Here is a 13378-nt window from a genome sequence, read left to right on the forward strand (position 1 = left end):
ACAGTGGGAAAGAGAGTCTTAGTTCTCTGATTCATAGCCTGTAAATCTTGCACCAGCCTAAAGCTGCCGTCCAGTTTTCTCACTGCCAAAATCAGGGTATTGTGTCGTGACATGCAAGGTTCTAATGTTCCTTTCTTTATTAATTTGTCAATCACTGGTTTCAAACCCCTCCTCCCTTCCGTGGAGGGGGGGTATTGTTTGACCCTTATTGGGTCTTCGGGTCTTTCAATTTCCACCCGAATCAGTTCTATGTCCAGCCTCCCAGCTTCTCCTGGGACATACCACACCCTCAGGTCTATTTTCTCCTCATCAGGGGCAGTGAGGCTGTAAAGTCTCACTTTGAGCTGAGCTTTCTCCACAGCTAGCCCTACCCCTAGAGCAACCATCATGTCCCGCCCCAACAAGTTAAAATCTGCGCCTTTAGCTACTAAAATGTTACCAATGTGTCTTCTGTTTCCTGTGCTTATTTCAATGTTTTTTATGATTGGGACCTCAAAAGGGTCCCCTTTTGCTCCTGTCACCACCATGGAATCATCGCTCAAAGAGCATCCTTTTGGTATTTGTAACACCGTCGTCCACTCTGCTCCTGAGTCCACCATAAACTGTAGCTCTTCTTTGTAGGGTCCCACTTTTAATTTTATCAAGGGCTCCCTACATGTTCTGGGACCCAAATTGAAAAGCCCCTGACACCTCTAATCTTCCTGAAACATTGCCTGGTCCTTGGCTCTGTTTGGGCAATTTCGTTTAATGTGTCCCTTTTGTTTGCAGTAATAACATTCAAACTCCCACTTTTGCTCCCCAGAACCTTTGTCCTGAGCCTGAGACGGACCAGTTTTCTTTGTTGACCCCTTTTTCGTCGCATTCTTTCCCTGTTCCTGTTTCTGAGCCTCTCTCACGGCTGCCACCAAGACTTTAGCTGGTATTTTCTGCCTTTCCTCATTGCGGCGCATGTAAACCTTCTGAGCTTCACGCAACAATTCCTGCAATCCCTGTTCCTGCCAGCCATCTATTTTCTCTGACTTCCTCCGAATATCTTCCTAAGATTTCGCCACAAACTGAATTTTCAACAACACCATCCCCACCAGGGAATCAGGGTCCGTCCCTGAATACATCCTCAAACCCTTTCGGAGTCTCTCCAACCACTCCGTTGGCGTTTCATCCTTCCCCTGGCGTTCCCTGAGCACTTTGCTCATGTTCTGCCCCTTCGGTACTGCCTCCCTGATACCTTGAATCACCATATTTCTCAGATTTATCATCCTCTGCCTCCCCTCTTCTGTCTGGGTTTCCCAAGACGGCTTTTGGTTCAGCCACCGCTCCTCCCCGGACCCCCCGTTCGGGTTCCGGTTTTCCCAATCCCTGATCGCAGCTGACCGGATCATGTCTCTCTCCTCGTTATTAAATAACAACCTGAGGATCGCTTGGAGATCCTCATAAGTGTAAATGCTTGTTCCCAAAAATTCATCCAACCTCTCTGCTACTCCGAGCGGGTCATCCATCAGCTTTCCCATCTCTTTTTTAAACGCCCTTACATCACTGGTGTCAGTCGGGGTGTGGACATATCCAATCACCCCTGGGGCTGTCGGTACCCCGCGTAAGGGATAGATACCAAGTTTTTCCTCCTCATCCCCACTTTCCCCCACGGTTGACCTCCTCATTCTCCTCCTAGTTCGGTGTGCCGGAGGAGCGTTGTCCCTGGGGACACCCGCCCCCTTCTCCTCGAACTTCGGGGATGCTTGTGGCTGTGGCTGCTCTGCAGCCGTGTGGCCATGTGGGGGAGTGGATGCCACTGCTTGTTCTGGTGGTGGCAGTGATGCAATCACCTGGACTTGCAGCACCCCCACTTCGGGAGGCATTCCTGGCACCGCTTGTGCCAGCGCGGGACCTGGCTGCTGTAGAGCCACAAGGTAAGGTGGTGGAAGATTTTCCAATGGTTCCCACTCCCTCCCTGCTTTCACTGCACGCCGGCAGGCTCTCACCGGGTACAGACTCGGGCGAGCATGGCTCCACATGTCTGAATACTCAATTTCCTCCGGGACCTGCGGACTGCTACCGTTCACGTGGTCAAACAAAGACTCACAGGTCCAACTTTCAAGCGTGCCAAATATCGGCCAAACCACGTACTGTCTGATCTCCCTCCCTCCCCATTTTTCCATACTAAAATGAATCATCTTTTCCTTGGATTTCCCCCACCTCCATGGATTCTCATCCCAGTGTTCCAGCATCCACCCCAGAGGACTATCTCAGGGTATTTCTGGTAACACTCTCCCGGGGACTTGAGGGATTTTCTCCTGGATTTTCTTTTGTCCCTTGCTTTTTCCCAACCTCATTTTCTCAAAGAAGGTTACTAATTTCCTTACCTTTTGTTGTTTTCCTGGGGCTTTTGTCTCGAGTCCCCATCCTTTTTCCAACGTCGGGTTTTCCGGCTCGCGAAAAGTCACCAGCCTGACCAAGTCAGACAGTTGACCGCCCTGTCGACTTGTAGGTAGTCTTTCTTACCTGTTTCCTCTGATTTCAGAAGTGTACGAATTCCTGGACCTTTCCAGGCTCGCTTCCCCCCTTCCGATCCCAAACGTGACCGGTTTTCCCCCTAGACTCTTCCTGGGCCCCAGGTCTCGTGTGTTTCAAACGAGAACCTCTCGCTTCCCCCTTTACTGGCCACTTCCCTCACGGGATAGTGGAACTGCAGTCCTGGGGTCTGCACACTCTCCGTGTCAATGTCACATCTCACACGCGCGTCCGATCACACTCCACCCAACCACGTAATACTTACAGTCCTTTTCCTGCGTGGAATTCTTCATGCACATTGATTTTTACGGATGAAAAAACCTCGGATCTTGGAGATCTCTCTAGATCTTTCCGAGTCGAGAATGGGCCCTAATCTCCCTTGGCTGTGGCTCTGTTAGCACGCGGCTCCAATCACCATCCGCAGCTCTGGTCTGCAGTTTTTTGTGGATCTGATTGGTTCTGAAATCCAATTCCTATCCAGGCCGCTACAACAAGCAGGGCTCCCCCTGGGCGGGAAAAGGGGTTCCCAGACCACAATATCAGATCACGTCGGGGTCACCAATTTGTTATAAATGATCAATTCTGCAGCCAGGTTTATAAAAAATATTTTATACATTTATTAGATCAACAACCAAAAAAACCAGAATATTATAAAACCACCACAGCCAAGACAGCGTCAACCCCGAACTTTGACACTGGGTGAACCTGGGACAGACCGACGTAGTGTCAGCGTCTCCCCAGAGTGTGACACCAACTGCTCAAGGTAGCCAGCTTATATACAGTTTATTCTGCCTGGAGCAGAAATAACCTAAGATTTCTGTAAGTCCCTACATATGTATAATGGGAACTATACAGATTCAGTCCTGTACAAAAGTCAGTCCATAGGTTTGGATGGCTGTCTGGGCTCCTCGAAATGGTCTTCCTTTCAGCTGTAGCCAGGACATCACCGTTTTTCAATGTAATCTCTCCCAGGTGTTGTTCGGTGAATGTTCTGGACATTCTTGGGAGATGGTGGCTGATCACCCAGGAAAGACTCATTCACTTGTTAATGGCCACGATTTTATCTGGGCGTGTCCGGGGAAATCTTTTGGAAATGAAAAGCCCTTCTTCTGGCCATGGGGGTCAGATGCATGGTTGGATCTTTAAAATTTTTATACAATTTCCAAAGCGTGAATTATCTACATCATAGACTACATACTCTACACTTCATAAAAGCCAGGCAGAGCAGAAGTGTGGTTTATCCCTGGCTGTGATATTAATGCAGTCTGTACTGTAATTGCTTTGATGCCGGAATGGCAACCTGCATTTTTAGGAGATTATCTTCTCTAGAAAATCTGCTTTGAAACTATGTCACAGCTAAATGTGACAGAAATTGCTGTCAGTTAAAACAGACTGAAAGTATTTCTGTAAGGAAAACTGGACAAATACTGAGAACATTCTAACTGCAATACACTGCATTAGGTAGCATCCACCAGACATATCATCTATGGAATACTGGGCAGCAACTTTAGAGGGAAAAGCGACCCTTGTTTTTGTCTCAAGAAATGGATATGCACTCATGGATTCCTGTCTGGATCTGTAACAGCTACTAGAAATTAGCCTGTACAAAGAGAGTCAAATTGTTTTTTTCCCATCCTTGGCCATACATTTTCTCTGTTACAGTGCTTAGGACTGGTTGCAGTTCATGACCAGTGCATGCAACTCTGACCATGCTTGTGTGGTAGCAGTAGTAATTTAAGAAAGGTTTTTAGAAAGCTTTAGGGTTCGTTTGTGGTTTAGTTCCTCCCTTTTCACCTGCAGCGTTTCCAGGCTATGTGAAAGGTGTTTTTAAAACCATCTAAAAATGTTCCTGAGGAAAAGGACCTCTTTCACCACTGCTTCATCTCAGAAGAGTTGAAGGCACCTGGTGTGTTGATGGACCCAGTTTGTGCAGTCTTGGAAGGCTGGCAAGGAAAAGTGCTGCCGAGAGCTGAGATCTGTGGAAGTGACATCTCTAGGATTTGAGATTGAGAATGCTTCTGCTAGTTAAATCATGAATATTAGATGCCACTGTTTCTTTCCCCATAGATCTGGGTGGTTCTTACATACATGTCAATAACTCTATTGTTACCAGCTCTGAGACACTGTGAGTGGTAATGGTAATGTAACAGGGAGAAGCCCTTTTGAAATATTTTCCAGGTAAGAGTAGAGGGCATTTTGTTTTTAGCCCATTATTCCAAATAAACAAACAGACATGGTGATCTGAATAGGCAACTGGAGGAATTTACTCTTTTCCCTAAATTTGCTTGGGAAATTTTTTCTTTTTCCAAGTCCCATCACAGCACACAGGTGTCCTTTTACTAGGCAGAGTAAAACCCTGGTTTGATTAGGATTCCAGTGAAAAGAGGCCCCTTTGCAGAGGACTGAGGGATAGATGATGTGAACACCTCAGGGTTGCTGGGTTTTTGCAGAGGCAGAAATAGCTGGTTAGAGCTGAGTAGTGATGCTTCCCTTAATTCAATTGTATTCCCTTAGGAATACAATTGAATTAAGGGAATTGCTCTAGGGTGGCACAGCCCTGGTCCCAGGGGATGCATTTGCCCTTTCATTGTTCTAAAGAGTTGATTGATTGTATTAGAATATAAATAGATCCAATGAGGCATCAGAATGAATAGCTCTTCAATTTGGCCACTCAAACAGAGATTAAACCTTCTTGCTTTAAAATGAAATGAAGCCAGAGTGCCAAAATGCACTGGCCATTTGGATAATCTTGAAATAAGAGATGTTGTCTGATTGGCAAAGGAAGAATGATCTATGGGAATAACAGGAGAATTTATCATAAAGAATCTAACAGTTTGAAAACCTTGTGTAAACTACCAAACTCCCTGTAAATTCATTTGCAGATAAAGTGATTTTTCATTCTTTTTAGAATGTAGCCTGTGATTTTGGTACTCAATGTACAAAGCTTATTTGCACTTTAAATGTATTGAATAGTATTGAATGTATATATATATATATATATATATATATATATATATATATATGGCATACATAAAGATATATGATTATATATTAACTCTATAGGAATATATATAGATGTACAAACACCTGTGTATTTAGTACACCTACATCTCCATAACTGTACAAATGGAGATGCCACTTTGCATTTATTTAGGGATTGAAATGTATTATGAAGAAGAGAAACTTAACTGAGTGGTGTTTTAATAGAGTAAATTTTCTTCCTCTCAGAATCAAGTGCCTTCACAGAGCTTTTGCTGGTCTGGCAGGCAGACTCCAATAGAGAAGTGTCCTTCAGACTTTGGCACTGGCTTTCTGCAGCATATGAGGACAGGCACAGGTTGCACGCAAGGGAAGGTTGGCAATTCAGTGCCATCTGTAAAATCATCCACATCAGAGCCCACCCCATATTTGAGGATGGCTGAGCACATGGGCAACATGTGCACCTGGGGTAGTGTAAGGCATCCCTGCTCATGGCAGGGGGCTGGAACAAGATGAGCTGTAAAGTCCCTTTCAACTCAGACCATTCTATGATTCTGTGATCTGATTTTATGAATTAAAGTGTGCTCACAAGCAAAGAGTTGAGGGGCTGAAAGCAAACTCTTTTTCTTTTCTCCTCCCCCCGCCACCTCCACCTTGTCTCTTTCTTTCCTTCTTTCCTTCTTTCTTTCCTTCTTTCTTTCCTTCTTTCTTTCCTTCTTTCTTTCCCCTTTCCTTTCCTTTCCTTTCCTTTCCTTTCCTTTCCTTTCCTTTCCTTTCCTTTCCTTTCCTTTCCTTTCCTTTCCTTTCCTTTCCTTTCCTTTCCTTTCCTTTCCTTTCCTTTCCTTTCCTTTCCTTTCCTTTCCTTTCCTTTCCTTTCCTTTCCTTTCCTTTCCTTTCCTTTCCTTTCCTTTCCTTTCCTTTCCTTTCCTTTCCTTTCCTTTCCTTTCCTTTCCTTTCCTTTCCTTTCCTTTCCTTTTTTCTTTTTCTCTTCCTTCCTTCCGCCCCTTCCTTCCTTCCTTCCTTCCCTCCTCCCCCCTTCCTTCCCCCCTTCCTTCCCCCCTTTCTTCCCCCTTTCCTTCCCCCCTTTCTTCCCCCTTTCCTTCCCCCCTTCCTCCTCTCCTCTCCTCTCCTCTCCTCTCCTCTCCTCTCCTCTCCTCTCCTCTCCTCTCCTCTCCTCTCCTCTCCTCTCCTCTCCTCTCCTCTCCTCTCCTCTCCTCTCCTCTCCTCTCCTCTCCTCTCCTCTCCTCTCCTCTCCTCTCCTCTCCTCTCCTCTCCTCTCCTCTCCTCTCCTCTCCTCTCCTCTCCTCTCCTCTCCTCTCCTCTCCTCTCCTCTCCTCTCCTCTCCTCTCCTCTCCTCTCTTGTTTTCTTTTCAGAGTTTAATATATTTGAGGAAGAATGTCCATGTTGAAACTGTTCTGTGTCATTCTCTTTCTCCTCAGATAGCCAGCACCAGCTCAGTCGAATCAATGCCAGGAGCAGATGGTGGTGGTGCATTAGGAGGGGTGAGTAATTTGAAACTAATACTTTAGTCAGAGAAGTGTTAGGAGGTGGGTTATGTTTATAGCAGGAAAAAATAATCATACTTTATAGGTTTTAGGGCTTTATAGGTTTTATAGGGTTTATATCCTGCTGTCTGTGGCCTCAGCTGTGCTGTCATTAGGTTCCTGGCTAAGTTATACCCACAGCTAGTTGCCATTTGCAGCATCAGGGAATTTGAATCCTGCTCAGATGTGTCACAAAAACCAGGAAATAAACTCTTCAACCAATTTGCTGGGTTAGAAAGTCAACATTACTTTATTAACAGTGCCAGATGTGAAGGGGTTTCTCCTCAGATCATGAATAGAGTTCTTAAAGCAATATAACTCCTTTGGTAGTAGATACATGCTGCACGCACATCAGAGTTGGTTCCTTCAGTTTGTAGCACTGGGTTTGGAGAGGGGGAGATTTGTGTGGGCTTTTTTTTGTTTGTTTGTTGTTTTGTGAGCATTTTTGCTGTTTGTTTTTTTTGTTTGGTTTTGTGTGCATGTATTTAAATTGCTATAGGGAGCTACACTGATTGAAGGGAGAAGGGCAAAAAGATACCAGGAAACCTATCTGATTAATGCTGTTGTATTGTGTAACTCAGGATTTCATCTCCAGAACCACATTTTGAATAATACATCTTCCACAGTATGCTTTCCATGTTTCTGCTAGTGCAGAGGAAGAGATGCTAGTACTTGTTGTATGTCTCTGGCCTGTAAAACATTGGCTGCCACGAAAGCAAAAGATACTCTCAAAGGTATTATTCATTTTGCTCAGTAAAATGGCTGTAACTGCTGCTGAATCAAACAGAGGGTTTGAGTCCTTAATAAGGTATATTTTTTATTGGTTTTATCTCTCTCTTCTAAATTAAAAGATTTTTAGGAAATGCCTAGGGTTAGTTGAATTTACTCAAAATTAGCTTCAACAAGAACAACCAACCACCAAAAATACCCTTACCTGTAGAGACGTGCTGTAGGATGTATTAGCATGATGATTTTAGGAATTAAGGAGTCATTTAGCAGCACCTCCAGACCTCTGGCCAAGCTTAGAACCTTCTGGTAGAGTGCACAGTGTCAATGCAAAGCTGTTAAACAAGCCAGCAACCTGACCTATTAAAAAAACAAGTTATAAGAGTTTGTTATTAGTGTGCTCCTTGCTGGTTATTTTTTGTCTTCAGTTAATGTTTTCACTTAACAATTTTTACTTTATTTACAGTCAGTTTTGTGATTAGTGTTTTGTGCCTTGAGTTACAGATGCTGTATTTAGTGAACTACTTTTAAAAAATAAATATGTTTTATAGTAATAAAAAACCCCAAGCCTACATAAAAATTTTTGTTGGTCTTAAGTATATACATTTTATTTGTAATTGCATTAAAAACTTGTATCTTTTTAGTTGATTATAAATTGTTGTGTCAGTGATTTGCACTTGATAGGATATCTTGATATGTTTAGTAATTGTCCTTATATCATGTATTTAAAGAAAAATTTGATAAAAAAATGGAGTTGATCAAAAAGACAAAAATACACCAAATTGTGTAGTATTGGGCTCTAATTTTGCTAAAAATGAATAATATCAAGAGAATAATGAATAAAAATGTTAGTTGCAGCTTCAGAAAATATGAATTTTTAGTGCTGACCCCCCTATGATGTCAGTGAAAGCACAAGCAACACATTGTGTGCCCAACAGCTTCACATGCAAACCACTTGGTGGTAGTGGTGGCCAGCACACCAGGAGCTCCTTCCTGTGCTTTCCCAGCCTGCCTGAGAGGTTTCTGGGATTTTCTTCAGCATTCACGTTCATGTTTGCATGACACAATGAAGTCCTAGTGCAGGAAGGATCATCTGCTTGTCTATTGCATTATGGTACCTCTTTGCTGAATTCTCTTGCTGCTCTGCACTGCTAGTGCAGGTTACACTCAGACTTCTGTATGCAGGAGAAAATGTGAGCCTGTGGAAAATGTCTTACACATAGTCTTGCCAATACAATGTTGGCATGTAGAGAAACAAACTAAAAGATACAAAGTACAAAATCTGCAATATAATTTTAAATTATTTTTCACTTATAGTAAGCATTTCCAGAAATACTTGCTGATTGCAACCCCATTGTGGGTTGCTCCAGCTAGTTAATTTATAAATGGAAAATACACCTGTAAGAGCAGAATGAGAAGGAAAAGAATTGAAACTGCTTTGTAGCTCATGTGTCTGCTCATGTTAGAGCCTCGTCAGATGGTATTTATGAGTCACATGAATAACATTGGGGCTGAATTTCTACCTGCTAGCCCAGACGGAATGAAATACCTGGCACAGAGCAGCTTTGGCTGTCCCTGGATCCCTGGAAGTGTCCAAGGCCAGGCTGGACATTGGGGCTTGGAGCCACCTGGGCTAGTGGAAGGTGTCCCTGCCCATGGCAGGTGGGACTGGATGGGCTTTAAGGTCGCTTCCACCCCAGACCATTCTGGGACTGTGTGACTCTTCAGCTGTATAGCAAGTAATAAATAATGGTAACAGTAGGCTCATAAACCCACTGCTTTTCTTGCTGTTCCTACCAGCTTTTTGGTGATTCTCCCCTGCATTTCAGAAGCAAATGGAGGCTGCATAGTTCACTAAGTTCAGATCTGTCTGCTCACCTAAGAAGGCCTGCCACAGGCCTTCATCTTGCAGTCACATGAATTGTATCTCTTGCTGGGATAGATGTTATTTTTCCACCAAAATTTTAAAATTCAAGGAAACTGTCAAGATTTAGAGTTAAATGCAGTAGAGTAAAAGCAAATTAGTAGTCAAAAAGCCTAGTCTGAAAGAAGTAGATCCTGGCTCTCAACAGATTTTATGTGAGTGTTTTTTCCTGTCAGACTCAGCAGCTTCAAAACAGAGTTAGGTATATTGAGAAAGGTGAGAAATATGGCAATTTTTCAAGCTCATTATTATCAAGATGCTGAAGTGAGGGCAGCTCTGTGTTAGCACCTCTTTTAAAAGGCATCAGCAGTAAATAAAGTAGCTTGTGTAATAAAGGACACAGTTGCAAACTGACTGTTAAATTTATCTAGGATTAACAATGTGAGTTACAATGCGTATCCTTGTTTGCTACAAAAGCCTTTCTGTCCAGACAATGTGTTATGAGTATGTGGTAAGGTCGCCTGAGCCATCACTGGGTGGGATGAGGACACTGCCAGTGCAGGAAGGTCTCCTCTTTTTCACAGGAATGGAAAGGAATTTTTTACAAATTCTTTTTCAGTGTCAGTAGTTAAATAACATTTTGTTGAAAAAGTCTTTCTTTTATAATAGCTCTCTGGAATTTGCCAAGTAATAAAGACTTTTTCATTTCTATTATCTTTTCTGCAGCTACAATAGCAATATTTCAAACTTTTCTGTTCTCACTGTATTCTGACAATGTTGAGAAATACTGTGAAATGTTGCTGGCATTCATCAAAAATTTAAAGACATCCTTATACAGCACATTGTATTTTTGTGATCTGCACATTGGCATGTTAATCATAGAATCATGGAATGGTTTGGGATGAAAGGGACCCTAAAGATCATCTCAATCCAACCCCCACCATGAGCAGGGACACTTTCCACTAGACCAGGTTGCTTAGAGCTGAATCCAACCTGGCCTTAAACACCTCCAGGCATGGGAAGTCCAGTTTATGCTGTATCCAGTAATGCTATTCAGTTTATCTGGAAATTGTGCAATAGGGTTTGCTGAGTGACTTTAAGTATATGCTTGGATTTAGAGGCTAACCTTGCCTGGCCACCTAGACAGCAGGTCCCAGAGAGTGTAGGTCCCTGGCACAGGTGTCCCTGCCTTCCTGAGGAGCCTTATGCTTCATCTTGGGCTGGGAGGGAGACTAAGAAAACTCCTAAATTAAGCATTTGAAGTGGGGTGGTGCAAAGTCCACTCCTAACACCGTTTACTTCTTCAGTCGAGCCATTTTCCCCCAGATCTTCACATCTCCTTCCCACCAAGGGAGGGAAGTTTACAGGAGACTCACAAAGTCAACATGTACCTTGAAAAAGGAAGAGGTGAGTGGTGGGAGGGAAGTTTTCTTGAGATGCCCACCTTGGCCATTCCTCCACCTCTGTGCTGACAGGGAGAGGAGAATGCTCCATGGTGGCAAGGAGATGAGTGGGTAGAGAGGGGCTGAGACCAGATTATGTCCTCCCAAGACCCCTGATGGTCGAGCCAGACCTCCAGCTGAAGCAAGCAGCAGAGTCATGGAAATTCTTTCCTAAAATGGTGTGAACCTCAAAGAGGATCTTTTTCAGTAGAACTCTATTGTTATAAATGATCAAATTGGCAGCCAAATTTATAAAAAATATTTTATAAATTTATTAGATCAACAACCAAAAAAAATAGAATATTATAAAACCGCCACAGCCAAGACAGCGTCAACCCCGGACTTTGACGCTGGGTGAACCTGGGACAGACCGACGTAGTGTCAGCGTCTCCCCAGAGTGTGACACCAACTGCTCAAGGTAGCCAGCTTATATACAGTTTATTCTGCCTGGAGCAGAAATAACCTAAGATTTCTGTAAGTCCCTACATATGTATAACCAGAACTATACAGATTCAGTCCTGTACAAAAGTCAGTCCATAGGTTTGGATGGCGGTCTGAGCTCCTCGAAATGGTCTTCCTCTCAGCTGTAGCCAGGACATCGCCGTTATCCAATGTAATCTCTCCCAGGTGGGGTCAGATGCATGGTTGGATCTTTAAAATTTTTATACAATTTTCAAAGCATGAATTATCTACATCATATACTACATCTATGAACAATGTTGCCATTATTTTTTATTATTTTTTAATTACATACTTGTACTTTTAATTTCAGAGTGATTCCTCTAGGAAATCTTCCAAATCCAAGCGAGACAAAGAGAAACAGTCTTGTAAGAGCTGCAGTGAGAGCTTCAACTCCATCACAAAGAGACGGCACCATTGTAAGCAGTGTGGGGCAGTAAGTATCCCAGCATGCTCAGCTCTTCAGTTTCTTCTACAGAGAGCATAGAAGACAATTTTTTTTTTTATAAGTGCAGGGACTAAAAGACATTCTGGTTCATGGCAAGTTATTGACAGAGCAGATTTTCCCACTTGCTTTACTCTGTGGATATCAGGGGGGAAGTGCCTCAGTGAATAGAAAGTAAGGTGGTGCTTTTCCTGGGGATGGGAGTGTATCTGGGGAGGGGGTTGTCGTTTGTTTGTAGAAGCAATGGCCTTAAGATAGCCTCACTTCACCCAGACAGCAGCTCTTCTAAAATGAACAGCTGAACATGCAATATTATAGATGGTATTAAGCTATTGGAGAGCATCCAAAGGAGGGCAATGAAGATGGCGAAGTGGAGCCATGTGAGGAGCAGCTGAGGGCACTTCTCTTTAGCCTGGAAAAGAGGAGGCTGAGGGGAGACTCACTGGGGTCAACAACTTTCTCTGAGGGGAGAAGGAGTGGCAGACTCTGATGTCTTTCTGTGAGCTCTTTCTAGAACCCAAGGGGAAGGCCTGAAGTTGTGTCAGGGGAGGTTTAGGGTAGATGTTAGAAAGACGTTCTTCCCCCAGAGAGAGGTCAGGCACTGGAACAGGCTCTCCAGGGAAGCAGTCACAGCACTAAATCTGACAGAGCTCCAGGAGAGTTTGGACAACACTCTCAGGAAGAGGGTGTGATGCTTGGGGATACCCTCTGCAGGACAAGGAGCTGGACTTGGTAATCCTTGTGGGTCCCTTCCCACTCAGCATACTTTGTGATACTGCATTTCTTTCCCTAAAGAAATGTTGTGCAAAAGTGTTTTGCTTGAAAAACCAAAGAAAATCCATCCCAGAGGCTGGGTTACTGAAGGCCCTTAGCCACCTCACCAGAGCCAATTATCAATGACTGAATTCCCTTTTTTTTCTGTAAATCACAACCATGGCCAAGATGAAATGGATTTCTGCAAAATTATTTGAAACCCCACTCAGTGTTCCTAATGTAACTAAGAGTAATATTATTTAAATAACGTTAGTCATTTGAAGTAGAGATAAATTTTCAACTGCAGACAGATCTAAATGTATAGTTAAGGTGTTTAAAGAAACCTCAGTCTCAGCAACTGAAATTAAATTGTGGAGGAGGCATTTCTACTCTAGAGTTGGGATTTCCAATCTTCTGGGTTTGCTTTTATTAAATCATGAAATACATTTCTGCGGGTTTAAAATATCCCATTGCAAAATCAGTGCTACTAAAGAAATGAAATAATGGCTTTCCCTCAGGAACAAAGAGATAACAAGAATTACAAAATGAATAATTCATCGTTAAACCATCACTTGTTGTGCAATGCCTTGTGGTGTGGCAAGAGCATTCAAATTAAAGAAGTTAATTTGTCTGAAGGAAAGACTATCATGTTGCTAAAAA

At 43.2% G+C, this 13378-nt stretch overlaps 1 protein-coding gene across 3 annotated transcripts in view; it reads left to right on the top strand.

The window, feature by feature from the left end:
• Window positions 1-13378, top strand: part of FGD3 (FYVE, RhoGEF and PH domain containing 3) — a 105175-nt gene that overhangs the window by 81968 nt on the left and 9829 nt on the right. For all 3 annotated transcript variants that reach the window (XM_059856012.1, XM_059856011.1, XM_059856013.1), the window contains exons 15-16: window positions 6925-6987; window positions 11834-11956. In XM_059856012.1, the coding sequence (XP_059711995.1) occupies window positions 6925-6987; window positions 11834-11956 (186 nt within the window). The remainder of the gene's footprint in view (window positions 1-6924; window positions 6988-11833; window positions 11957-13378) is intronic.

The sequence above is a fragment of the Haemorhous mexicanus genome, chromosome 11 (assembly GCF_027477595.1).
Source record: "Haemorhous mexicanus isolate bHaeMex1 chromosome 11, bHaeMex1.pri, whole genome shotgun sequence".
Classification (NCBI taxonomy): Eukaryota; Metazoa; Chordata; class Aves; order Passeriformes; family Fringillidae; genus Haemorhous; species Haemorhous mexicanus.